The sequence below is a fragment of the Pygocentrus nattereri genome, chromosome 18 (genome assembly GCF_015220715.1).
Source record: "Pygocentrus nattereri isolate fPygNat1 chromosome 18, fPygNat1.pri, whole genome shotgun sequence".
NCBI classification, from domain to species: domain Eukaryota; kingdom Metazoa; phylum Chordata; class Actinopteri; order Characiformes; family Serrasalmidae; genus Pygocentrus; species Pygocentrus nattereri.
This window is the reverse complement of record NC_051228.1, coordinates 25,417,988-25,445,496: the sequence shown is the minus strand read 5'-3', so window position 1 is coordinate 25,445,496 and position 27,509 is coordinate 25,417,988. Positions and strand designations below refer to the sequence as shown.

Genomic DNA, 27,509 nt, shown 5'->3' with positions numbered 1-27,509 from the left:
TGTGCTAAGGCTTTACTTTTGCCTAACGTTTCTATTAAAGCTTCACTCTGTACAACGCAACACATTCCATTATGTTGGCAATTTAAAGTTTTCACATGTCAGTGAGATTTATGTACATCCACTACAGTGCAACAGTCACAAAGCATCTTCATTCATTTAACTTCCAATAATAACAGCCACTGACTACAAATTATAAAGTTTTTAGTAGACATTTCCGATATTAGATATACATTTTGATTGAAAATTATTTGTAGTTTTTACAAGAAACTGAAAATGTGACTGGGTCCCATTCCCAATGGCGCAAGACCTGCTACACCACCAAAACAGTCTCCATCAGATAAACAGCACTTAAAGCTTTCATCTTTCAGAGAGAGGAGGAAAAACACACTCCACTCTTACATAATATATGGAAAAATTCACAGGTGTTCCTATCCAACCTTCCACTGTGAGAAGACAACTCAACACTATGAGTCTGAAAGGATGTGTAGCTGACAAGAATCCCTCACCAAGAAAAAAGTAGATTAAAAAAAAGAAATTTTGTACTAAAATATCAAAACTGGGGATCTGAGATGTAGAGTAAGGTTTCAGGTTTCATGAACTAATGAGCCTAAGTTTGTAATTGGGATTACTTGTATTGCTAGAAGCAGAAAAAAAACTAAGACTGAACTTTAAAAGCAAGGAAAAACATATCTTTAAAAAGCTAAAAGTTTAAATTAAATTATATGCCACACAACCTGGGAGGCCTGGCTAATTTAAACTAAATCTTGTTTTTTTTTTTTTAAACCAGGCATAACAAACTGAATCAGGTTGTGTGTTTAATAAGGCAATGTGCTGAAGTCTGTAGTGTTTTGACCCATGAGGACTAGAGTATGACATGTTCTTAACCATGCATAATTTCCCTAAATTCAGTGTTTCCAATAGTGAAAGGTAAGATTCCTAACAAAGCAGAAGTCTTCACCATACCTCATTAGCAGCAACACAATAATATGTACACTATGAACGAGGGCTGTCATTATCTATTATATTATTGTATAGTAATCTACATTAATTGCTTAGTTGCAAAATAAAAATGATGTAATTAATAATGTCCAATGCATAGCATTTCAAAGTCTTTTAAAATAATTCATCGAAAAAAATATATAAATGAAGGTGTGCATCAGGCCATGTTTCTTACAATATTTTATTTAAAATAACACTGTCAATTCATTGAGAAGGCACATTTTCATTGAAGTTTTAATAATAAGTTTAATCGAGTAACTTTGACAGCCCTATAAGGACCTTAGGTCAACTGATTCACATAAATAAACTACACACAACGTGTTCCAGCTCATTAAGGAACTACACCAGTGCTGATATAAACCGTGACCCTGCAGCTCCCCCATATTGATTTATCATCCATTGCCACTGCCAAGTTCAAACACAAAATCATTTAACCTCTCTCTTTCTCCTCCACTAGCACCCTCTCTGGAGAGCCTGTTCCAATGCTGTAAGCAGTTCCAGCACTGGTCACTAACAAGCAGAGTGGACGAGTTTACTCACACAGGGCCTGGGTGTGCAGCTGGCTGTAAGGGAGCTCATTCTCCTTGAAAGCCTGTGTTTACAAAGTATCTGCCAGGAAAGAAGCTGATCCAGGGTCTTATTTCTCCCATCAACAGCAGACCTTCACCATATGCCTTAGAAACTACGTATGATACAGTAGGGCTACAGCTTCTAAGACACAATGCAGAACGCACTCCTTTGCTCCAAGCATGAGAAGCCCTAACAGTCAGTGATGTCATTTGTGTTGTTGCTATATGTCAGGCCTAACGATGCATGTACAACTTCCCAAATGGCCCTGGAATACCACCTACAGATTATCCTACATGACCTGTCATTGCTCAGAAACAAAACACAAGCAGACAAATCCCAATATTAAAGTATGATGGAAAATTAGCTCAGAGCAGAGCAGGCACTTCTGTTATACATTGATTAATGAGTCTACTACTGTGTACCTTCTTCAAGTGGCCATTTTATCAAATATGTACACGGAGGTGTACCTCATAGGTTTGCAATTAATGATTAAATACTCCAGCAGCCCTGTTAAGCCTGATACAATTGTACCAGTGCCACATACCCTACCTTGCCACAAGGGATGGGCAATATTTATTTTTTTATCCTTTTTTTGTATCATGATAAATTACCCCACAATATACAACAATGTACTTTTCAGATCTGGATTTCGGTAAAGAACACTGAGGAACTGTGCATCTCTTTAAAAAGAGAACATATTAGTCTTGTTTAATAGGATTAAGTTCAGCACACTGTGCGAAATGTTTTTATATTATTGTGTTCACAGTTTTTTATTGCATTTTTATGTGGCAATACAGGTGCATCCTCTCTGTTCCAACTTGGAAAACTTAAAAAAAAAAAACAACAACAAATATTGCGATGCATATCGAGTTGTGCCATATCAGCCATGTCAGTGTCACCGCTGTTGGTCTGAGATTGCCCCAGGGCCTATATGATTGATATCTGGTCAGCAGTGGTCCTATGGTGGTTCTTTCTCATTGATGAATAGGATGGGACAGGGTTGGGGGTGTGCAGTGACAGATGGGCTACAGTCAGTAACTGCTTTCCTACAAAGTACTCTTATACTGTAAGTGTACCTGTACAAGTATAAGGCACAATAGTATAATTGCAACCTAATAAGTACCTAATAAACTGGCACCTCCCTGCATCTGATACATGTAAGCTGTTCACTTTGTCTGGGTGTACAGAATAGGAAGGAAATTGAAAGGGTTTCTGAAACATGAAATATGTCAACACTGACCTGCTGAATCTGACTTCTGTGTGGATGATACAGCCGAACAGCGCACATTTTAAGCATGAAGTAAGAACAGCCCTGTTTATTTGATATGATATGCTAGGCTTGTTTTTTTTGTTTGTTTGTTTTTTGGAATTACTTTTTGAAATATTATTTTATGCCAGCCATTGTGTCATTTTGCTGAACATAAAGGCAAGATAACAGCCAAACACTGGAGTTATCAAATAACTTAATCCAAATGTTATAGCATATTCTCAGACAGTGAAAACATAATGTAGATATATGGCTAACATTTTATTTTTATCATGGCTGTTTCTAGAAATGGACAATACAACAAAATTTCATCATCATCTCTCCGATCATATTTGGAAATATTGCCAGTACTTAAAGAACACTTACCAAATACATGTTTCATTAAAAAGAGAACATAATTAGTCCTGTTGAAAAGGATTTAGTGTAGTGGAATATGTAAAATGTGAAAAAATTATTGCATTTTCCAAACATAGCATTATCGGTGCTTTGTGTCAAAATGTTGTGATGCCTATTGTATGTTGTGAAAAAATGTTTAATTATAATAATTATAATAATAATAATAATAATAATAATAAAGTTTGAGACATCTATCTGTTTCTGACTCAAAGTGAAATACATATAAAGTTTCAAGGCAAGCTGAGATTGCATATTCTTGTGTTCATTAATGAAGACATGTCTGTATGACAGAAGGAGTCATGACAACGTAGTGCTGGCAGTAAATGACAAGATTAAGTTAATCCTAAGAGGAACTTTGCATTAAAGTACTTAGTACAGAGTAGGCTAACTGAAATTTAAAGTTCCAGGGGGCACCCACTGCTTTCTTTTCTACACGTTAATTTCTTCAAATCTAATGCATATTTAAGATGAAAATTTGTACTGGATTTTTTGCTCCTTATTCATGAAAATTGCAGATGGTCAAATCTGAACATAAAACACAGGCATTCAAATTTCATCTACAGTTTTGTAATTCATGAATTTGATCTTTGGTGCATCTGTATGAGCAAACTCACATCTGGTAGGAGTGCATGCAAATTTAAGTGTAGTCATACAGCAACCTGCCAAAATGCTTGATGTGCAGTTCATTATCCATACATAATCATCTATAATCATCTGCTTTTTATATCACCGTCACCACCCAAAAAATAAAATATACAAAACACATCTAGTGCAGAAGCATCTCATACACTGCAATAATAAACTGTTTAAATGTGCTTTTTTAGGATATAATCACACTAGACAATCACATCATTCTACACCTCTAAAAAGACAAATGAGACGCTTTGTTTATTTTACATTTTATTCTTTCTAGTCATTGTAATTTTAACACTATAAAAGTATGGTTAGCAGGGGAGCAGCACTCACTGCACCACTTCAAACTCCACCACAAGAAGAGCCCCTGTCTCAGGAGCTGCTAAACACTATTATCTGATTGACTCCTTATTGAAACATCTGCATGAATTAGGATGTGCTTTGTGTAAGTTATATGTGAGTGAGTTACTGACAGGCTAATGCTTTTGAAGCCAATTCATTATTCATTATTCATTATTCATTCAGGGTCAGATACAGAGTCAAATCTGTGCTCTTCTTGTTGAATGAGGGATACTGTGTACAGTAGGGTTTTAATGTATTGAATTAGATTGGATAGGGACGTAATAATGAACCTAGGGTTCTTCTGCTTACCAAACTCCTCTTGCAGCTTTGGTCCGGAACAGTGGGTGATGATCTGAACCTGGGTCTGGAGCATCTGGCTGTAGTGCAGGGAAATCGTTCTCAAAGAGGAAAGTGCTGTCATACTCAGGATTCACCTGAAAAAGGATCAAGAAAAACCATCAGACTGTGCTGAACTTTTTATCTAATCTCTCCTACATTTACAGTCACATTTGACTGCGTTTCCCTCAAAAGTGAATCCGCATATATTTTAGGCATCCATTATTAAATTCACTCAAAATTTAGTTTTTACTTAGAATTTTCTTAATGTTATTCACCAACTTCCTTGATCAACTATTAAATGGTGAGCACGAGCAAAGAGCAAGCCAAGGACATTCATCACATGTAGGGGAATATTAAAAAAAAAAAATATATATATATATATATATATATATATATATATATATATATATATATATATATATATATATATATATATATATTTAAATAATAATAAAAAAAAACAGCAGCAAAGCCAGGAATTATTCATAGCTGTGCAAATCACAAAGACAGATGGAGAGGGTGAGGAAAGGAAAAGAGAAATCATCATTTCTTTTGCTTAGTCAGAAAAGACGGTATAATCAGTTCCCTCAGTGAGCGGGTTTTTTACCTGAGTACTAAAAAAGCACCCACAATGCCCATGGCTAGTCTTTCTGTCTCAGAAGGAGATGCAGAAATTTGCTCAAGTTGCAAATAGTTTTAAAGCTGCTCAGCATCACGATCTACAGATACAGACTACAATGGGGGGGGGGCAGTTGAATCTTTATATAATAATGATAATATGGACCCCAAGCAATCTACCAAACAAGTACACTGAAAGCTGAGCTCTACACAGAAACATCGTCCTGGAGAAAGATAGAGGTAATGCATTAGTTAATGTACAGCCCTGAGTTGTTTAGCACAGATGTACAGCAGGCCTCGATAACCCAGCGACAACAGACTGTGCTAGAAAACATACACAACAAAGGAAAACAAAGCCACAAATGTTTACTGACAGATGATTTAACATTGATCATGTAATACTGCTGGGAAAAAAGGTAAACATTTGTAGCTCAGACCATTTGCCTTTTGGAGTTCTGCCCTTTATTCAAAGATGCACTACATGTAGACAATATAACACTGTGAAAAAGTCAGAGACCACCCTGTCATTTAAGGTATTTACAGTTTCTCATTTTTTTCAGCATCAGAAAAAAAGCAGAAAACGTTTATTAAAAAATGACACAGAAGCCTCAACAACTAAATATATCATTTTTCAGGACTTATTGTGTCTCAATTTTATTTTTATTACAGCTTCCATTCTTTTCAGGAGACTTGCTTTCAGTTTTTCAAAGAAATTTGCAGGAATATCTTTTCACACCTCCAAAGTTCAGTCTTAGACGTTGGTTGTATTTTCTGCTTCTCATGTTCAGCATAACCCCAATCACCATTGTAGACTCATCCCTCCACATTATAGATATTTAGTTCTGAGGCTCTCATGCAAAACCTATTTTCTTTTCTCAGTAAGAGCTTCTTACCAGCCAGATCCTTTCAGACTCATAGCACACAGTTGTCTTCTCACAGTGGAAGGCTGGACAGCAATGTCTGTGGGTTATTTTCAGATCTGAAGCAAGAGTGGAGCTCAAAAATAAAAGCTTTAAGTAACTTCTGTAACAAAAAAACGTCTGTTTTTGACTTCTTTTTCGCTGACTTTCCTCTTCTTTACGCAAGTGGATTACGCCCTCGAAAAGATTTCCTTTAGCCATTTTACATGCAGAACATAACGACATTTGAAGGCAGCTAAGGTGAGTTTAGGTAGTTGTTTGTGTGAATGTTGAAGGGGAGCATAATGTCAGTTAAGATCTTTGGGAAACTCTGCTGGGAGGACACAGCTGTAACTGGCTGGGTTTAATATTGGAAGGATGGAAAAGTTAAAGTAGCAGCAAGCAACAAAAGTAAAGAGTGAACAAATTAAACACTGAAAGATTTGATATTATACGTGGCGTTGGAGGCTTTTTTTTTCATTTGTTAAATACATATGCAGGCTTTTGCCTGATGCATGAAAACAGATAACATGTATTTAATGGTCATTTTGACTACAAATTCAATAAATAAAAGGTTACTGTACATCTTTTTATGCAAAAAGGTCTGAATTAACTATGTGACCAAAAATGCAATAGGCAATGTCAAAAAAATAGAAGGAATAAAAATACAAACCCAATTATATTTTTCAGCATATTACAAACTATACGATTGTGTTTACAGTGTTACAGAGCAGGTAAGAATGGCTACTAACCACTATAATAAACAGAACAATAAAACGCAATGAGCTATGCACACGAAGCTTTTCTGTACACAAAGCACACAAGCCAAATAACTGTTAAAGCAACTGAGGCAGTAGTAAGATATGAATATGGTTAAAAGCATAAAAAAAGACAGTAAAACATGTATTTACAAAAACGCTAAACAATATAAACTCTATAACATCAGAGGACTGCAGTAGTGTTTGATGAGAGATGTAAGCATCTGACCTCGCCATTAGCCCTGGTGCTCGCAGGACAGAGGGGGTTATTTGGGTCGTGTCGGGGGACACTGTCTTCAGAAGGCTTCTCCACCTGTCCTTTCCAAGGTCGCTTCATTCGATGAGCTGAGACCAGCACCCAGGAGTCTCGCAGAGGGTTGTAGCGCAGATGCTGGTGATCTGACACAACAAGGCAACAAATAGCTGAGGTGTTAAGGATGAATGGATGGTGAGCAGCTTCGATACTTCCATACAGGTTTTATAGACACAGGTTTTACTTCATTGGGTGTTTTCATGCCACAGGGCTGCTGCAAAATACAGAGCTTTTTAACAAGTTACCTGATAAGAAAGGAAAAACAATGTCATTTCCAGCGCATAACGGCTAGTTGTTTTTGACTGATGGACCATTTTGGGCTGGCTGTCCTGAAAGCATCTTAAGACGTATGAAGATGATCGCAGTGAACACCATCAGTTCTGATGATGATCTTAACCCTAAAGTGGTTTTAGGAAAGTGGGCTCTGATTTAGTTTAATATACACAATGACTTTTTCAACTTGATCTTTAGGCATCAACTTTTATAAATCATATGGTAAAAATATACATTTTATGACCTTCAACTGTTTTATATATATATATATATATATATATTTATATATATATATATATATATATATATATATATACACACACATATACACACACACACACACACAGAAGACCGGAGGCATCTGTGAATTTACTATTTCATTTTGGGTATATAACATTATATTTTTTTTTATTTATTTATTTATTTTTACTGCTGATGGATGCTGGTTGTACTAAGCAGTGCTACTGCAGTTCTTCAGGGATTTTTTCACTAAAGTTAGCTTGGTAGCTACATCTACTACCACTACTTCATTGAAGGAACAGCAGATTTACTTGAGTGTGGTTTTAGACATTCTAGGTTACCCACTCCGCTGATAACAGCATCAGAGCTTGATGTCTGAAAACTTTCAACAAGTTAAATGCTCCTGCTGCTGCTGTTCGATGCCAAAACGCTGCAATTGGGCACTACTGGAGCTCTAAATATTGGGGCTATTATGGCTTAGCTGAAATGCAGAACCGTGCTCAGGAGACCTGTCACGGGTTAGCAGCGTGAGACACACCGCAGTATCAGCTGGCGTGTATTACGAGGCTGTTCAATTCAATGTTACCATATATCCTTGCAACTGTCTGCTAAAACGACAAAAGGCAGAGACGACAGCGCTTTATTTACCTCGGGGGTCGAAGTTCGGTTTGTTTTCACTCTCCATGCTTCACTAGTGCTCACAGTATCCTCTAAAATTACTCGAGAGTAAAGAGAGCCCACAGTGCCACTAGCCACTTGTCCTGAATGAATAATGGTGCCGTCAGCTCAGGTAATTCTTCCAAAGTGTGCTTAGAGACTGCAATAAATAAAAGAGCTGCCGCCTCTTCGTCAGCCGCCGCTGCTGGGGCTGCCCGTCAGCCTGAGGCCACGCTCTTGCGTTGAAAAGCGCAGCACAAAACTATCTATTTCGTCCCACACTAGTAATAATAAAATTGTAATTTTCAAATAAAACTGAATAGTATCTGTGCTCCTGATTACTTTTCACCTGCTATAAGAAAGTCGCCTGGATTAAATATAGATATTTTGAACATATGCGTCTTTAAGCACCGTGCTGACGTTCACAACTGCTCCGTCGCATCGCGCCCTTCCTGGTGGATATTTTGCCACGTTTCATTGGCTGAGGGCGATCAGACTGGCGCGATGATTGGTCAAAATATATGCCAGAGCTCACGTCACTGCGCGTCAACAGAGATCACCCACTAGTGTGGCGCGCTAGCTTAGCTAGCCGTTTGTATCAAGTGCTTTCGTCCGGATGAATGAAAGTGTGCCAGGCGTCTTTTGGCGTTTAAATTGTGGTGGTCGTACGTGCCGTTCGTGCTAGCTTGTTTAATGTTGCGTTGTACGTAAACTGTCGGAATTACAATGTCTCTCACTACAAAATTTCTGAAACTCGTGGTGTTTGTTGGGGTGCTGGTCTTACTAATCCAGTACTTGCAATACTGGATGGCCAATAAACGATACGTCTTCACAAAAGAGGATGTGGCCAGATTGGCTAAACAGTACGCAGGTAATGTCATGCGTTCATTACTGTGCTGTACTTTGATTACAAGTCTTACTGTGCAGTGTCTCTCATTTTAGGTAACATTTAGCTAGGGTCAGTTGATTGGTTGGCTGTTGAGGCTGCAGAGGTCTTCAGCTACTTTGCATGTTGATAACTCAGTAGTAAACTAACGTTAGACCAATATAACGTGGCATAACATCTCTTGGCTGAATGAAGTGCTAGCGAGCAAGCTGATCCGTATGATCTATAGCCTGACAACCTGGCAGGTGTGAGAGAGGGAATATTTATCTTTGAGGCTGAACTTCATCTGACAAACTGAGTATTCTGATTGCTTGGCTGGGCATTTATTTATGATAATAGGTAAACTCATTAGGCTTTTTATGTGCTAAAACTTGAATATTTCCTTATTCTCTTTGTCTAATAAGCCAGTTTTCTCCTCCTCTCTCGCCCCATAGGTCAGGATCATGAGCAGGCCTTCTCTAAAGTGGTGGTGGAGTTGCGGAAACGGTACCCTGGCCACATCCTGCCTGATGAGGACCTGCAATGGGTGTTTGTGAATGCAGGGGGCTGGATGGGCTCCATGTGCCTGCTCCACGCCTCCCTCACGGAGTATGTACTGCTCTTTGGAACTGCCGTGGACACGAGCGGACACTCAGGTGACTCGCTCAGTCGGTTAGATTTAGATCAGATAACTCGTGTGCCTGAAGCAGGCCTTGATCACCTTGCAGTAGCACAATCTTTGGAGTTGATTGCTTCCATCAGACAAATGCTTTTTACAGCAAATTTTCATTAAGAGCTAAATGGCTCTGAAATTTCAGAGCAATCAGGATTGTTCTAATCTCCGTTTAAAAATACAAACGCTTCCTTATTGTCTTTCTTTTCCTCAGGGCGTTATTGGGCAGAAATATCAGACACTGTCATTTCTGGGACCTTCAGGCAGTGGAAAGAGGGAACCACTAAAAGTGAGACATACTACCCAGGTATAGCAATTATGTTGTATTTTTTCTATCAGCACCACAAACAGCTGCCATATTCTGTTATTATTAGGAATTGGTTTAGAAATGAGTTGAGCATCTAAAACCACAGAGCGACAGCGCTCAGTACAAAGAAATGGACGCAAGAACAGAGTTTTGTTTTGCTTTGATTGTTTTTGCCACTTGCTAATTTCAAAGTATGTAAAAGTTCTGGGTCTAGTGGGACATGATGATTGGTTGGTGGGGCATTGCCCACTGTCACTGGTGTAACAGAAAAAGTTGACTGTCAAAAATGTACATATTAGGCTTAAACTTGCATGTGCAGAAGTTTACACATGACTAAGCCTACATAAGTAGTTGACGCTCCCCTATGTAAAGCGAAACATGCTATGTTTAGTTAGGCAGGAGAGGAAGATGTTATCCTATAGAACAAACTTATGTAGTTGACATGGAACCAAGAAAGATCACACAATTAACTTCTTTGGGTGCTGTTGACTACTACAGAGAATCCTTGAGAATTGCTGTAACACTCCTTTGTCAGTCATCTATCCAACAAGGCTGTACAACAATTCAGTAGCACAAAAGAAGCAGACTGAGGAGTACATTAAAACACATGATTTGCTTTGAACACAATTTGAAACAAACTGTATCAGTCACTCAAAAGCGAATGGAATTTTTTTGCCATTGGGGGTTAAATCAGTACATGAGCTAATGTTCGAGCTGACAGTTTAACTTGAGATAAGAGGCAGTTGTTTTCATCTCAGTAGATGATGCGGAAACATGTTGGCTTATCAAAGCAACATTGAGATCTTTTTGAGAACTCTGCTGTCATGGTTAGCCAAACTACGTTGCTTTCGGACTTCTCAGTCATGTTAGTGGCACGTTTAGTTGTTGATGAGTAGTAATGTGAATATACAAAATATACAGTAAGCACTTTTACTTATTGCTTCTAATTGTTCTCAAGATGTACAACTTTCAGGGAACATGAGCTTGAAGAGTTGTGTGGTGTTTTTTTTCTGTTTTGGCAGGTGACACAATAGTGCACACAGTGGGAGAAGCTACCTCAGTGCAGTGGACTGCAGGGACTTGGATGGTGGAGTACGGCAGAGGGTTCATTCCATCCACGCTGGGCTTTGCTCTAGCAGACACAGTCTTCAGCACGCAGGACTTTTTAACACTATACTACACAGTCCGTGTCTACGTCAAGGGTATGCTGCTGGAGGCCAACACCTTCCTGACTGAAGCTGGGTTCTTCTGAAGACCACTTTGTTCCCCAGTGCTGTACTGGAATTCCTAATGTTGTCATGTAACAGCCTTTTATGATGGACAGCTACGAACTGACAACAGACTGGATTTTCTGCAAAGCACTTACTGTTAACCTTCTAAAAGTAGGACTCTTCTCCTATTTATTAGAGGTTATGTGGAATAAATCACAAAGCAATTGATTATCCTGAAGTAAAACCGGTTAACTAGTCTTGCACATTTGAAATAATGTCAACATTGAATGAGGTATGAGGTAATAGAACGGTTTCATGTCTTAGAAACCCTCACTGTCAGCTAAGACTATGAATATTAACAGCTTGTATGATTATCAACTGTTCTTTGATGTTGCCTGGGAAATCCTGTCAAAACAGTGTTGGTTGAATCATTCGTGTTCTTTCTGTCCAGCCTTTCTCCAGAATAAACCTTTAATTTGTACTCTTCTGCTCTGTGACTTGCTTGTGTGTTGAGGTAGAGATGGTGTATTTAGCTGTTTGTGACATTTCAGTCATTTGATGTGAAATGCTTAATTGTAGGAAAACTTTTTGATTCATTATACAAACTAGAAGCAGTAACCATTTCATTTATCAGCCACCAATGAACTTGCACAAGTCTTCTGAGATTTTACATATAATGTTGATAATGACAAAATATTGGCAAACCGTTGGAGAATATTTTGCCTTACAACACCCTCCATGCCACTCAATGAAGGAACATTAACAATGTTTTAAAAACTTTCTCAAAACTATTGTAAAACAAAAGTTAAGCAGTGTATTCTCATTATATATGAATAATCATTTCATAACTTTGTGTGAGGGAACTTTTTAGAGGATAAAAGTGCTTTGGACGTCTGGTTCCTATCACCACCACTGTGAACAAATCTAACTGATTAAATATTTCCTGAAAGGAGCACTTAGCATTAAACACTCTCATTGACTTTGTTAACACAATCATTTAATTATGAAGGATTCCCCAGGACCAGAGGGATAGGGAAGGGGTGACAAGTGTCATGCTAGAATTAAGCGTGGCCACCCTTTTGGCCACCCTGGTCATGAGGTGTTAACTATTTTCTTTTTACAGTGAATTACATGCATATTATCATTATAATCTATAGTGAGAGAAGCCTAAATGAAAAACTTCTAGGGTCTGTCCACATTATTTTTTTAATGTTCTCCTCTGAAAAATACGCAACAGTTTTGTCTTTAATGTAACATTTTATTCATGTGGAAATGATGGACTGACTTAGGTACAGACCAAAACAAATCATTATTATTATTATTTTTTTTATTTATTATTTTTTTTATTGCTACAACAATTATTTAATAATTATTTTAAACATTAATATATTTATCTTTTTTCCTGGCAGTGACCCGAATAAAATCACTTGGGCTTCCATGGTCATCCCATTCTAAAAGCTCTTAAAAGTTTTTACCTGTCTGAACCCCTAGCAGCTTTTTTTATGCTATGTATTGATAAGCACTGTTCAAAATATGGCAATTTAAAAAAACCACCTGTAAGTAACAGCTGGCTTCTTTTTCGAATTTTCCCGTTCCTCCTTAAATGGTTCCGCAGTCACTGTCATAATGCCTCAGGTGCCAGAATGTAACTGCTGCACCATTTAAGGTGGAACGGGAAACTTCGGACAAGAACCTGTCGAAGAGGAAGCCAGCTTCAGCCTCGCTAGTGTGGCTGGACACTGGAAGCTTGTCCACTCAGCTGGCAACTATGGAGCTGTCATATCAGGCCATAAAAACTGCAAATCAGGCGAGAGAAGCCGTGAGTAACCCACCGTTTTAAAAGTGCAACTTCGTTCGCATCACTTTCCCTCTTCTACAGGCCAAGTCCTCTGACAGCGTCTAGGTTAGGGAGAGCTGGGCTAACTGGTTAGCTCGTTAGCTGTAACGTGAGTCGTTGTGCAGCTAACCTAACACTTATCTATGAAACACGCGAACGGAATATCTGCTAGAGTTGTTCAGTTATTATTAATATTCATACAACGTGGCAGTTTATTTCATTTTGGCATGATAAAGTCTCAAAGTTGTGACGGACAAATGCCCCGAGGTCTTTAGAGTCTCTTGTTGTCTTGGCAACCAGTCACACAACGGCACTTGTTCCTCAATGCGATGATTTGGCGCCATCTGGTGGTGAGTGGCGTTGTGGACGCTCGCATAGAAACATTCACTTCATCATTTTATACGTACATTGCAAAGTTTGAAACCTGTTGTCATAATACTAATCGCTGTTATTTTTCAGTAATAGCAGGTATTTTAATATTGCGTTTTTTAAATCATTTTTTATTAAAGTCTTTGGGAAACAGCTGTTTACAGAAGTCGTGTGCTTTAAGATTTGAGTAGCACTATTCGAAAAGTGGCCTTCTGGCTGTAATATATCGTTTTCAGTCTTGTAAAAGAATTCATTAAGGAATCATCATTAAAGAATCATGAACAGCCAGGCCTGTTTCTATGGGGGTGCAAAAAGCATGCATTGCATTTTTGCACGTTCAGTTGAGCTTTAGGGAAAATGCATTTATACAACTTCCTAACTCCTGCCTAAAACTAGTGCCTTTGCTTGTGGTGATCTCCAGAAATAAGCAATGAAAGCATGGGATATTCCAGTAAGTCCATGTTTTTGTAATTGTTGGTCATATAGTTAGGTTACCGGTCAGCCATAATATTAAAAACTCATTGTCCATTTGATCAGATGCACTTATCATATAGGTGCACTTTGTAGTTCTACAATTACAGACTGTAGTCCATCTGTTTCTCTGCACACATTCCCCCCTTTCACTCTGTTATTCCATGATCAAGACCCACACAGGACCACCACAGAGCAGGTATTATTTGGGTGGTGGATCATTCTCAGCATGTCAGCATGTGTTACGCTGGTGCTAGCAGATCAGGCAGTAGTGCTGCTGGAGTCTTTACTCGCTGTGTCCACTCACTGTCCACCTATCTTGTTGCTCCCCCTTGTAGATGTAAAATCAGAGACGATAGCTCATCTGCTGCTGCACAGTTTGTGTCATCCTCTAGTCCTTCATCAGTGGTCACAGGATGCTGCCCTCAGGACGCAAATGGCCAGTGGACTATTCTCAGTCCAGCAGTGACACTGAGGTGAAACTCCAGCAACTCTGCTGTGTCTGATCCACTTGTGCCAGCACGACACACACTAATGCACCACCACTTCATCAATCAACTATGCTCCTCAACTCCTGCCACTAGAGTCGGTCAGAGCTGTAGAAGGAAAAATGAGATCATCATAAATAGTTTGACCATTTTTCGAGATATCACAGATTGTAGTGATATGATCTCTAAGCTAACAGCTCTACACACAAAACACAGCTCAGATTTAAGCTGAACTTGCCTCAGTGCAGCATCAGTGAGGTAAAATGAAGCTGCCTGGTTGTGTGTAAAGCTGTTTAGGGCTTCTTGCTAATCTATCAATAGCTTCTAGTGCTAATGAGGATATTGAAGCAACAGTAGCTCAAGCTATCAGCTCTAAACACAAGAACACAGGTTCAGATTTGCGTCTTTACTCTCATCGATGAATCTAACTGTAGCATGCTAAGGTAATGGAACAAAAAATTGATAGCCTGGTCATTTAAAACGCTGGTATTGTTCACATATTTTCAAGCTATCAGCACAGTGCAAACATTTCAAACAAGTTAGCTACATGTTCTGTATCTGTAAACAAGTTTCCTGATGCCACATCAGAATCCTCTCTATGTTTTAGTATTTTGCACTGTAATAGCTTCTTTCATGGCAGACAAAATTAAGCTGCTACCACCCGCTTATTTTCCTGATAAACTGAGAAAACCAGTGTTTTCTATGAAAGGAATCTCTGCACTGTGATAACACATTTGACAGAAAAATCAGTCTATATAATCATACTAAGCCACCCAAGATGAGTTAACCATTAAAAAAACATTTTTGAGTGAAGGGGGCCTTTAATGGTTCGTTCATTACTGTGTGGGTTTTGTGCAGCCATTATGTCCCAAATGTTCTTTTCAGGATGAACTGAGAACAGAGACAAGAAGAAGAAATCTGCTTGTGCTGATTTATCATCATTTAATGGAGGAAGGGTGAGATTTTGCCCTTATTGCACTAGTTTAATCCATAGAAATTACTTAGAATGAAACAAAGAATGAAGAAAATCGAAACCGTCTGCTCTTAATCTTACATTTTAACTATACAGATATATGGACGCTGCTACTGCCCTGGAACAAGACACCAATTTCGGATTGCGTCGCTTTGAAATCTGTGACAATGTTGATCTGGACACAATTCTGATGGAGTATGAAAGTTATTATTTCATCAAGTTTCAGAAATATCCCAAGCTAACAAAGAAACTGCCAGAACAAGGTAGGTGTCAGTATTACACAGAACTTTGTGTATTAAAAGGCCCATATCATAGAAAACTGAACTGTACTCACTTTTTAAAAATAACATAGATGTACATTGTAAGCATTGTTAAAACTTCTAAATGTGCCATTCACTCTCAGTTCCTATATCGCTGCTGTTGAGTCAAAACCATGTCTATCCATTGCTGTTGTTTTTCAGTTTTTGACATAATTTGAAAATGCCTGTTTACATTGTGTGTAAACGTCATGATGAGTGGACTAAAAGAAACGACTTGACCCAAAATGACTTGAGAAAATAACTGGTTCCATTGGCTTACCTTAAAGTTAAACTAGGTTTTTTCCTTCTCCTATCATTAAAGTTATCATTTTGGAGATACAAAGTCTTGTTCCGACAACAGCAATATGCAAATTAAGCTGCAGAAACAGCCCATTTTGAATGAATTGTTTTTGTGATGTCACAAAAATCAGTATATTTCCACATACCCTCATATTCAGCACACAGCAGTGTAGACCTGCCCATGCACACAAAAGTTTCAGCTCAGACTGCTTTTTGAATGAAGCTCAATATAGGGCAGCCAATCAGAACAGAGATCATTTACATATTTCAGTAACACAAAACAGCATGTGTATTTCTAAATGAGAAGGGGAGGTTACATAATGGTCTTGTAAAAATGTATTATGACTTTTTTTTTTTTTGGTGAATAAACATACACAAATAAAAATGCAGGATATGGGCCTTTTAAAGCCTGGACAAACGTTGGAAATGCTTTATTTAATCTTTATGACACTTTATTGTCATACAGGGGAGAACAGACTGGTAAGAAGCTGTGGAAAAAAGAGGTGAGCATGCACTACACTTTTAAGAATGCGCAGTATGTTCTATCCTCCACTAAGCTACTTATATTCCTGTCTGAAAGGACCCCAAACACAGCCCAAACACTGCCAAGAATCGCCTCCATCCAGCGGCCCCAGTCCAGGAACAGTATTAGAAAGCCAGAGTCTAAAGTAGCTGTGAAGGACTCGAGTAAATCTAACAGTGTGAGTTTATTCCCCTTATTCATAAAGCAGTTAGATGCTAGATCTCACCCAGCTCATTTGCTTTTCTTGTTCGTACACTGATGTTGCAGCTGTCCCACTTAGTTTCAGGAGAATGGAGCAGTTTGTATGCCAGAAAGAGCAGAGTTTGGCCTGAATGTGTCTCCTATCATCAGGAGCGGAGGGGGAGAGGGCACACACATGAAGAAGGTAAATTCCTTATAATAAGCCTTGTGATAAAAGAACATGTTGTATATGTCCTGCACACATATAGTATCCTACAATAAAGCTAAAGGTATTTTCATTTAACCCAAGAGTTGTTTAGAGGTTAGTAAATTAGAGGTTTGAAATGTTAGAAACTGTTCTTTGTAGGGACATCAGGTTGACTACAGGTGTCTGATCCAGGATGCAGTAAAGGGAACCTCCCACGACTTTGCTTCAAATAGTTTGTCCTGCAATCAAGATCCCTCAGTAAGTTCACTCTCTGATATTCTGCGCAGTAAAAGTGCCTGCCTACCTTAAGATTTGATCATCAGTGTCGAAATATGAGGCATTCTAAATATTTTTAATATTTCATTTTTTTACAGCTTTTTCAGTTATTGTGAAATCATGAATTTTTTTTTTTTTCATTTTTTAAATCTTATAAAGCTTTGGAGTACTAGCATCACATTAGATTCAGTAGATATAGATATACTTGCAGTAATCAGTACATATACTACTAATACACAACAAAACCGATTACATGATAATGCAGACAGTGATTATAAATGATTGTGGCTTGAGTGTATTTGCAGTATATTACTATTTTACATGAGATGTCAGATAGCACTTGTTTATGTTTTGATTTATCTACAGTAATAACTGTGCTTTGGAAAAACTTGTGTTTTCTGCTGTTGCACAGGAGCGGCTGCTGAAACCCGTTAGTGCCTTCTATGGGATGAACCATGAGATGAGAGAGCTAGCATCTGTTATAAGCAGAGTATGTCCACACACATTGTACCATAATACTGGTAGTATCTGAGTTTTGATATTTAAGAAACAAAATTGCAAATAAATGTAGTTTAGCGCTTAGTGAATCTGTTTAATGGTAACCTGAAACAAATGCTCTCGCACAATGAATCTGTGCTAGATACTCTCTTTGTAACTGTGTACAGTATAACAGCACTCACAGCGAAACAGATATTAATCAATTGCTTTGTTTCATCTCCCTCCTGTCTTTCCCTAAAGGATATCTATTTACACAACCCCAATGTGCACTGGGACGACATTATAGGCCTGGAGGACGCCAAGCGATTAGTCAAAGAGGCTGTCGTCTACCCTATTAAGGTGCCGGCCTGCTAAACATTGTGGTATTTCTCAAACTGCCACTACATTCGATTGTGAATATCTCACTAAAGGCTAGAGGAAAGCACAGCACAGGCAGTTATAGCTTTAGATGACATTAAATCCATACTTGAATACCACCCAATCTTGCCTTTCGCTATCTCTTACTCATTCCTGTCGTCTGTGATAATGACAAATACATTACAGGACTCTGACACTCAAGACACATAAAAATATGTCTTTTTGTTAATTAAAGCAGATGTGATGTCGATTTTAAATGTACTTAGGCTGAAGTTAATGTTATGGATTTCGTTAATCAGTAGCTTACTTTCATTGTAAGCTAAGTGATTATAGTCTGTCAATACAAAGACTCCCCGTGGGTTTCAGTTAAGGCTGTAAATGCAACAGTAAATAAGATTAAATGAGGCATGCAACATGGAGCAGCCAATAAGTCGGACAATAATTATCATGATGTTTGATATGCCATCACAATGTTAAGTTAAAGTGATTCAAATCAATGTGTAGTGTTAATTACAACCTGAATATTTTTCTCTCCAGTACCCTCAGCTGTTCACTGGTATTCTCTCTCCATGGAAAGGTTTACTGCTCTATGGGCCCCCAGGTTAGTGGTTTTGTTGGTTTGATTTTTTTTTTCTTTTTCTTAAAGAAACAAATATCATATGTGGACAAGCAAAGGGGATATACCTTGAAAAAAGAAAGAAAGAAAGGAGTTTGATGTATTACTTTAACTTTTCCTATCCTTTGTAATGCACCCCCCAGTTCATATACAGAAACTAAGCTGAAAAAAAAATGCATGATTTTGAATTCGGCATCATTGTGATGTCACAACCACAATATAAGACAGCCAGTTAAAACAGAGGTTGTTTGCATACATTGGCGTTTAAAAGTTTGGAATCATCCTTTTTTTCATTTATATACAAAAAAAATGATGCACTGTGGATTTAAATATTTTAAAGGTGATTTTAGACGTATTATACAACGTTTCAGGAGTTCAGTAAACAGAGAACTCATTTGTATTTTTCATATATATACACTTTTGAAATATGATGAATTCTGGAAGCCTTATATTTATTACAGTGCTTTACATTATCCTGAAGAGTAACATATGTATGTATGTATGTATGTATGTATGTGTGTGTGTATACATATATATATATATATATATATATATACACACACACACACGCACATACATACATACGGTGCACAGAGTAACAAAAACAGATGGTTTAAGACAGTTTGGTCATGTAAAATGATAAAATGACAGAAAAATATAGAACCATGGACCCTGTTAATGTGATACGGACAATACGTGACCCCTGTATTTCTCTAATGTGTAATACTCTTGAAAACCTCAGGCACAGGCAAGACTATGCTGGCAAAAGCTGTAGCCACTGAGTGCAACACCACGTTCTTCAACATCTCTGCATCTAGTATTGTCAGCAAGTGGAGAGGAGACTCTGAAAAGCTGGTTCGGGTCAGTGTCTTCTATCATTCTAGTAACTACACAGTGTTTTGTTTCACATTGGTGCTTAATTCAGTAATTTCACAGAAAACCACACCAGCCATTTAAACAAGGTGTTCAGTCAGACCTGACCAGTGTCTAATTACATTTTGCCACTACTCAGCATGTCTTTTAGAAAGTTTCTCTGACATCTATTTTTGTCTTTACTCTTCAGGTTTTGTTTGAGTTAGCGAGGTATCATGCCCCATCCACCATCTTTCTGGATGAACTGGAGTCAGTGATGAGCCAGAGAGGCGTTGGCCAAGGGTAAGAGCTAGACAAAGCTTCTTAAGATCTAGATTTAGTGATTTAGTGAAAACTCTAAATTTCACCCTTAACCCAAATGTAGTCCGTCAGCAAAGACATGTTTGCTTCTCTAGTTTTGCACTGGAGCTATAAGGCTAATATAGCTAGCAGGTATTACAAGCACATATATAAGTTAGCATAATGCATACTATATGCCTAAATCTTTATAATTTTGCCTCAGGTTGTGTTGAGTTGCTAAGTAATCTCAAACAGACTCGTTAATATGGTTTATAACAATACGTGGCATAGTTTTGTCTTTAAAAAAGAACAGAAGTACATGTACCTGTGTTGTGCCCATATGAGGAACACTGGAAATCAATTCAATTTTCAAAAACTGCAACTAAAATGTTCTGAGGTTGATGCATGATTTGGAGAATTCCAGGAACCTTCTATTGACATTAATCTATTCAAGGTAATCTATAGAATTTACGTCTTTCAACATGAGTGCCTCTTTCTCTGTCCTTCCTCTCAGAGGTGAGCATGAGGGCAGCAGGAGGATGAAGACTGAGCTGCTGGTTCAGATGGATGGACTGGCACGGTCTAATGATTTGGTGTTTGTTTTGGCTGCTTCAAACCTACCCTGGTGAGGAGGCAGAAACACAGCGATTCTGATACATCCTGCAGTTTTATCATGCTGATTGCCACAGTTTTTAAACCTCTCTTTGCTCCCTCTTGGTCTCAGGGAGCTGGACCATGCCATGCTGAGGAGACTGGAGAAGAGGATTCTTGTAGGTCTTCCTTCTGGCCCAGCGAGAAAAGCAATGATTAACCACTGGCTTCCTCCAATCACCAACACAGGAGGGGTGGAGCTACGCACTGAGCTAGCCTATGACATTCTTGCACAGGTGGGTCACAATCCACCATCAATAGTGTGTGGCGTAAAAGAACAAATTTAGTATATGCTGTTGGTCAAAAATAACTGCTTAAAAGCAGTGTAAAATTACTTTATGTAGCTTTAATAATAGAATTTGTTCACATCAGCTGTTAAAGACAAAGAAAATTTCCCTCACTTTACTGAGATATAAGAGTGTATATGAGTATATGAACACTGTTGAAGTTTCCAAACGTACTGTTCACTTCACAGTTCATACAGTACATGTATATGGAAACTGTGTGATCTTATGCAAAGCCTATAATTTGCTAAAACAGCCTGTTTAATTCTAAGGGATCAAGAGAGGTTGGATAATGCTCATCTCGTGTAAAAATGAATTAGGACATATCTAAATTACAAGAAAATTGTAAGATGCAGGCCTTTAAAATAAACACTTATTGCACATTCCTTGCATAAACCTCAAACTCGTATGCAGAACTACAACAAAACGAAAGAAATAAACTACTAAGACTGTTTATCAGTATTTCTTTGGTCTAGTTTTGACAGCACTGCTTTGTCATAGTTTCATAAAAGTAACTGCATTTCCAAAACGTTTTACTGGTGTCCATATTGGTTGGTAGTTTCTTGTTCTTCACATATTTCCCCAACAAATTACAAGTTTTAGTGTGGTAATTTCCCATAAATTTCTCCCCCATAACAGAAGAAATATACAAGTAAACACGTCAAAAACTTTCTAAACATGTAACTGTTTCTAAACATGTCGCTGTTTCTAAGATGTACAATGTGTATCTGAGGAATTCCTTCTGACTGCCAGTATAAATGCATAGAAGATTACACAACAGTAAGAACAACATTTCTAATGGTAACAGCATTTGCCTTCGATATTTAAGGAAATGGAGGGTTATTCCGGCTCAGATATCAGGCTTGTTTGTAAAGAAGCTGCAATGAGGCCTGTTCGGAAGATTTTTGATGCCCTGGAGAATCACTGTGAGGGTAAGACATACGCTGCCTCATGAAATACACAGACCTATTGCTTCCTTCAGTATCCTCTGGCACACTGCAAAGCTCCACTTCAATCATGTATCTCTACAGGTCAGTGCGATATGCCATTTATTGAGCTAGAAACGGTGACCACAGCAGATTTCCTGGAGGTGATCACTCACACCAAACCATCAGCCAGGAACTTGACAGACAGATTCTCGGCTTGGGAGAAAGAATATGAGTCTGTCTGAGCTTAGAACCTAAACTGTTACCACAACAACAACTATGCTGTGTTTTTTTTTTACTGCACACCATGCAATTTCTTTTTTATGTGACACATCACACCTGTCCATCTTCTTAGTACTAACAGAGGTTGGATGCCAAGAAGCAGGATGACTACAACAAAAAAATGATAAATAAAACAATAAAATCAATAGAACACTTTTAGTTTGTTTTGTATGTTTATTTAGGGTTGACTTTTGCTATCTTTTTTTACTTCTATTGTACAAGCATAAATAGTTTCACGATCTTGGACTGTGTAAAAAAAAAAGTGAAGGTGGTTGGCCTGACACCGGACTTTTCTTCCAGTTCAAATATTATTGCAAGCCATGTGACATCAAGTGGCCAGCAGTCAGAATTATGATTTGCAAGCGCAACAGGACAAGTAAGGGTGACCCTATGTATCAACAACATACATAATGTCTGATGTTAATTATTAAAGCACTCTGGATTTCGTCTTCATTACATATTTACAAAACCTATACTGTTCATCCAGCTCTCACTTTATGTACAACAGCATATTTAACACACCAAACAGCATCATAAAACTCATTTAGTGTCTAGCAGATGTGTAAGGATATGATCTACAGCTTCAGGGAAACTCTCACAAGTCAGATGAGGAGGAGGGTTTATTTTGCCTTCATCGCCAGCTCTATATTTACCTGAAGACAAACAAAACTCAAAATAACCATCTCTCACAATAATATACTATAAATTAATACTGTAATAATGTGGGTTTACAGCTGAAAAGCTTATGGAACAAAATAATGAATATTAATAAGGTAAAAGTAATACCAGTTTTGACTAATATTCCCAGCATCCCTGCATTCTGAGCTCCACCAACATCATCCCTAGCATCCTGTAAATTCAAACACAAGATCAGTATTTTGTCTTATTGACAAAATCATCTCACTAATCTCACCAAAACATACAGTGTGACCAAACCAAAGCATCACGTTTGTGAATGCAGAATCACACTTACATCTCCAATCATCACAGCCTCCTCTGGGCTGCAGTTAAGATCTCGCAGAGCTTCCAGGAAGAATGTTTTCACAGGTTTGCCCACCACAGTGGCTTGCGTATCAGTGGCATACTCGAGTCCAGTCACAAATGGCCCAGGCCCCAATGCCAACCCATCTTTCTTTTTATAGTAGCGGGCTTTATGAATGGCTATGAGAGGGGCACCATCCAGAATTAACCTTACACAGAAAAAACATACAACTGAGGTTTATTACAATCATATTTTTTATATATCTTGGGGAAAGACTTGAGTAAAATAAATATGCAACAGTAAACAACATTAAATTATAAACAATAAATATAGACTAAAGAGCCCATTTACATTTTTCAAATATTTATTTTTTTCCCCTGAGGTTCACATGCTTTTATGTACCAAAAACTGTCAAATAATTTACTAACCTTTCTTTATCCATTAGAAACAGGATCTTTTAGTTGAATTGCCTATAAGACTGATGTAAATTACCTCTGATCTGATTGGCTGCCTGTGTTGTGCCTTATTAAAAATCACTCCAGACTTATAACAGACCTTATAAATTCAGCATGAATGAGCGGAGCTAAATCTATATATCTAAATCTACAAATCTATATAATGAGCCATTACTTGTGATGTTTTGCAGCGTTGTTTACATGTGTGGTCTAGGGACTGAGCAGTACGTTTTTTTTTAAACCTTCACCAATGTTTACGTACTACACAAAACTCTTCTTGATTAAAAAAAATAAATTAAAAAAAAGGAAATTTGTCTTTTCATGACATGGACCAGTCACAAAAAGATACAGTTTTATACAAATAAATAATGTTGTACAGTAGAACCAGTTGCTTATCTTAAAAATCAAAAACACTCACTGATCAAGTTTAAAAGCCCTAAGTTAAAATTATAGATGATGCCTTCTGGATTGATAATTGACAGAATTAATAATTATATTCAGTTAATTCTGTTAAAAGCTTAACTGCATTTAAATGAGCTTTTACCATTTTTGTCATCCTGTTTTACACCATGGTTGGTATGAGTGATTGCATCTGCTTAAAGACGGAAAAAAAAAAAAAAAAAAATATATATATATATATATACACACACACACACACACACACACACACACACGTGTATATATATATATATATATATATATATATATATATATATATATATATACACACACACATATATATCTATATATTTTCTATGTCAAGCACACATATATTATGTGAAAATGCATTTTGACATACTGCGGCATGTTTGTTGCAATAGACTTTTTTTTCTCTTTCTGCATTGAGCCCTCACCTGAAAGCTTTATTAAGCATTTGGTAGTTGAAATGATCTGGTGCTAAGCCTATCACCACAGCATTGGGATCAGAGGTTTCAATACCTGTGAGAAGGACAAAGAATTTTAAGGTGTGACTTTAAATGGTACTTTTAGTTAAAACATGCAACTATATTTGTGTCAGAATCTAATGGGTTTACTGCTTAATATGTTACACCTTCGCAGATGTTTCCCTATCTAAACACAACTGGTCACACAAATCAGTTGTGATCAAGCAATAGAACCACAAATCTCCCTTGCTACAGCTCGTCAGTAGTGGACTGTCCTCCCAACTCACCTGCAAAGTCTTCCAACGCACTATCCTCCACCAGCAATAGGGGGCGCACCACCTTCTGCTCCAACAAGTTGCGAGCTGCAGTCAGTGACGTGAAGATCTCCTGCTCTTCAATGTCAAATTTGAGCCGGCGCAGACGCTCGTGCAGGGTTCTCTTACACTCCTTTGTCGTGTTAGTTACAAATTTCAGAGCCACTGGAGCACGGCGCAGCCTTAATGACATAAAAAAAGCAGTTGGTAAAAACGAACGTCAACTCCAGATTATTTTGGATTCATGTTACTTGACACAGGGTAGTTTGATGTACTATATGTTGACTAACCTTGCAAGTGCTTCCTGAGCACCAGGTACAGCAGCATCCTCAATATGAAGAGTTCCACTTAGGTCAATGAGCACTGCTTTCAGTGCCCGGCGAGATGCCATTGCCTGTCCATCAAACCACAAGAGTCAATTCAGTTTGAAGGAATCATAGCCTACTTAGAAAGACTTTAGGATTAGATCAGAATTTTCAAACAGTATCAGCTCCCAAACCAAGACAAGTAATTGGTGTCCCATAGCCCTTGTTTACTGGGTTCAGAAGCATTTGAGGGTGGCACAGAACAAATACACTAATAGTTGGTTAAAAATGGCCCCCACAGACTACGTTGGCAGCCGTTAGACAGGATTTTTTTTCTTCTGAGAGGTTTACATGACATATGCACTAAAAAAAATAAATTAAATATAGAGATCAAAATACCCTGGCAAAATACCAGTGAAATTTATCTTTAATAATTCAGCAAGAGTTATTAAGGACTATTAAACATCTCCAAAGTGGATTATAACCACACTGCTGATCCTCTATTATTTAGAAATGCTGCATTTTTTTCCCATTTAATCCAAAGTCAAATCAGCTCTTTGAAGTTGGAAGAACAATTAATGCCAGATTAACAATTCAAGGCCAGCTCTGGATTAGCCATAATAAAGACCGGGTGCTTTGGCACATTGGCCATGATCTGTGATTGACATCCTTTCAGGATTTAGAAACCTAAAATTTATTTAAAAGGTGCTGCCAAAGTACTGGGAGTGATTTAGATAACATAAAGCAGCTTGAAAAAAAATCATACAAATATAATACCACAGGCAGCTAAAAGACATGTAAATTAAGAAATGGTGGAATATACCATTCGAGTCAATCTGTGAGTTAAATCAGCAGCTAAAGCGGGACATCGGCTACAGTGTGGTCAAGACAGAAAAACTTGCTTCTGTCAGGTGGAGTCATTTGGATATAACATATAATAAACGGATAAAAAGCCAATGGCATGCCACGTATTATGGGCACTACTTTTCAATTTTGGTCAAACAGCTATATAATAAGACATTTGGTGAACCTAAACGTGAGGTATCCCTGCTAGAAAAACCTGCGTTATGTTGCGCTTTGGATGCTTGTCAGCAGCGATGGAAGCTGTTATCTGCGCATCACTACAAAAAACAGCTTACGTTGTATTTTGGATGCTGGTATACAGGTTGACACTGTTGTTTTCAGCAAGCGTATTGCTACTACTACAAACTTATCATCCTAAATTGTTTTATATTATTAATCTGCATGTGTCTAAATTGGAGTTCCAATACTGCCTTACTGTCCTATAGAAGAGAGCTTATTGATTGATTTTACTGGAGGAAATTTTCTGCATTCACAACCACATACTAATGTAGTTACTGTATGTACTGTATTGACATACTATTTAGTACAGTAGTGGGCGGTTTGGATGCAACCACGGTTAAGGTTTCTATACTCCTTCCAAAAGGAAATAAAAGCAGGATCCAAAGCAGCTGACACAGCTGCCTGTTAACGATGGATCATTGCCCTCACTTAATTTACCACAGTAATAATCATAGTATAATAAAAATTAACCGACGCTTCTCTGCGACTGGATAAAACGTTTCTGCACTTTTGCACTCGAATTCACACACGTATACCGTGAATTATCAATATTATAGCACCGCTGGGGTCACGTACTTCTCGTTCGAGTTTCCCCGTTCCACCTTAAATGGTGGGGAAGTTGCATTCTGGTATCGGAGACGTTATAGTAACTGCTGCACCATTTAAGGTGGAACGGGAAAATTCCAACTTTAGCCTCGCGAACCTTTTAGCATTACTGAAGCACTGAAGTAACCGTGCAAATGGGTTAAATATTCTAACACTACGATAAAACAGCAGCGCAGGTTAAATGTGCCGCGTACAGTGACCAAATCTCTGAAAGCCTTAGCTAGTTAGCTAGCGTTAGTCAACCTAGCTAACGGCGCTACTCTGTGGTCAATTCGGGCTGTTACGGGTATAACAGAACAACCAAGAACCAAAATTACGTTTATCGAAGTGCTAGCATTTAAAACAGGTGATACATGAACATAAAGGGCTGAAAGTAAAACAGACTTAAAGCTATAAGGACCTTCACTTTGTTTTAATGGTTACCCTCGTTTCTCTCTAGGGTCCTACCCTCAGCTCAAGCGTCCTCATATGTGCCTGACGGTAATTGAAAATAAGCAAAGGTGAGAAATAACTTACCACACTGGAAACAAATCAGCAGATTTAAGCAGGTGATCAAAACATTAATTTTGTAGTAATACGTAATACAGTTTCTCTTCGACAGGCGCAAATACATACACGCTATTTTGTGGGGTGTTTCCAGTAGTTTCTGTAGGTTATATGAAAAATGAAAAAATGAAAGCCTCGTTGACATTTTTATGGGGTAAAGTTATCAGTATGGTTCATCGAAAAAAATAAATGTACACGTATCTCTTACACTGAATATAGTTGCTCAGGCGAAGCATGTTTGATGTCCGAATTTGCTTCTTTTGTTGTTAGACTGGAGCCATGGG

At 37.9% G+C, this 27,509-nt stretch overlaps 4 protein-coding genes across 9 annotated transcripts in view; 2 read left to right on the top strand and 2 right to left on the bottom strand.

The window, feature by feature from the left end:
* The window catches only part of galt (galactose-1-phosphate uridylyltransferase), a 124,077-nt gene extending 115,388 nt beyond the window's left edge, over positions 1-8,689 (bottom strand). Inside the window, exons 1-3 of the mRNA XM_017700219.2 lie at positions 8,296-8,689; positions 7,051-7,220; positions 4,517-4,641 (exon numbers count right to left, since the gene is read on the bottom strand). Of these exons, the coding sequence (XP_017555708.1) occupies positions 4,517-4,641; positions 7,051-7,220; positions 8,296-8,332 (332 nt within the window). The 5' untranslated portion in view covers positions 8,333-8,689. The remainder of the gene's footprint in view (positions 1-4,516; positions 4,642-7,050; positions 7,221-8,295) is intronic.
* Positions 8,690-8,843: 154 nt separating this feature from the next.
* sigmar1 (sigma non-opioid intracellular receptor 1) lies at positions 8,844-11,846 on the top strand. 2 transcript variants are annotated; one of them, XM_017700186.2, is made up of 4 exons: positions 8,844-9,175; positions 9,625-9,825; positions 10,057-10,149; positions 11,172-11,846. In XM_017700186.2, the coding sequence occupies exons 1-4, from the start codon at positions 9,031-9,033 to the stop codon at positions 11,399-11,401; spliced, it is 669 nt and encodes a 222-aa protein (XP_017555675.1). In that variant the 5' UTR covers positions 8,844-9,030; the 3' UTR covers positions 11,402-11,846. The 2 variants fall into 2 exon arrangements, with proteins under 2 accessions (XP_017555675.1, XP_037403555.1); XM_037547658.1 differs by lacking the exon at positions 8,844-9,175 and having other exon boundaries at positions 9,727-9,778.
* Positions 11,847-13,032: 1,186 nt separating this feature from the next.
* On the top strand, positions 13,033-22,188 carry katnal2 (katanin p60 subunit A-like 2). The gene is made up of 16 exons (XM_017700187.2): positions 13,033-13,179; positions 15,411-15,481; positions 15,595-15,761; positions 16,564-16,600; positions 16,678-16,798; positions 16,901-17,005; positions 17,168-17,266; positions 17,697-17,774; positions 18,023-18,121; positions 18,677-18,740; positions 19,498-19,616; positions 19,819-19,910; positions 20,422-20,532; positions 20,632-20,794; positions 21,672-21,774; positions 21,874-22,188. The coding sequence occupies exons 1-16, from the start codon at positions 13,129-13,131 to the stop codon at positions 22,011-22,013; spliced, it is 1,620 nt and encodes a 539-aa protein (XP_017555676.1). The 5' UTR covers positions 13,033-13,128; the 3' UTR covers positions 22,014-22,188.
* A 16-nt stretch (positions 22,189-22,204) lies between these two features.
* Positions 22,205-27,323, bottom strand: hdhd2 (haloacid dehalogenase-like hydrolase domain containing 2). 5 transcript variants are annotated; one of them, XM_037547657.1, is made up of 7 exons: positions 27,196-27,323; positions 24,976-25,079; positions 24,659-24,867; positions 24,342-24,426; positions 23,024-23,240; positions 22,837-22,900; positions 22,205-22,703 (listed from the first exon to the last, which is right to left on the bottom strand). In XM_037547657.1, exons 2-7 carry the CDS (start codon positions 25,074-25,076, stop codon positions 22,591-22,593), a joined length of 789 nt encoding a protein of 262 aa, XP_037403554.1. In that variant the 5' UTR covers positions 25,077-25,079; positions 27,196-27,323; the 3' UTR covers positions 22,205-22,590. The 5 variants fall into 5 exon arrangements, with proteins under 5 accessions (XP_037403554.1, XP_017555680.1, XP_017555679.1 ...); XM_017700191.2 differs by lacking the exon at positions 27,196-27,323 and adding an exon at positions 27,103-27,164; XM_017700190.2 differs by lacking the exon at positions 27,196-27,323 and adding an exon at positions 27,080-27,148.
* Between the last annotated feature and the right edge of the window lie 186 nt (positions 27,324-27,509).

Excerpts from the sequence above, each read along its gene's own strand:
- sigmar1 (XM_017700186.2), top strand. The coding sequence starts at position 9,031 with ATGTCTCTCACTACAAAATTTCTGAAACTCGTGGTGTTTGTTGGGGTG. Across the intron at positions 9,826-10,056 it reads GGACACGAGCGGACACTCAG|GGCGTTATTGGGCAGAAATA; the intron begins GTGACTCGCTCA and ends TCTTTTCCTCAG. Across the intron at positions 10,150-11,171 it reads AAGTGAGACATACTACCCAG|GTGACACAATAGTGCACACA; the intron begins GTATAGCAATTA and ends CTGTTTTGGCAG.
- hdhd2 (XM_017700188.2), bottom strand. The coding sequence starts at position 27,147 with ATGAGGACGCTTGAGCTGAGG. Across the intron at positions 25,080-27,126 it reads TGAGGACGCTTGAGCTGAGG|GCAATGGCATCTCGCCGGGC; the intron begins GTAGGACCCTAG and ends TTTGATGGACAG. Across the intron at positions 24,868-24,975 it reads GCTCAGGAAGCACTTGCAAG|GCTGCGCCGTGCTCCAGTGG; the intron begins GTTAGTCAACAT and ends TATGTCATTAAG.
- katnal2 (XM_017700187.2), top strand. The coding sequence starts at position 13,129 with ATGGAGCTGTCATATCAGGCCATAAAAACTGCAAATCAGGCGAGAGAA. Across the intron at positions 17,006-17,167 it reads AGGGCACACACATGAAGAAG|GGACATCAGGTTGACTACAG; the intron begins GTAAATTCCTTA and ends TGTTCTTTGTAG. Across the intron at positions 17,267-17,696 it reads CCTGCAATCAAGATCCCTCA|GAGCGGCTGCTGAAACCCGT; the intron begins GTAAGTTCACTC and ends GCTGTTGCACAG.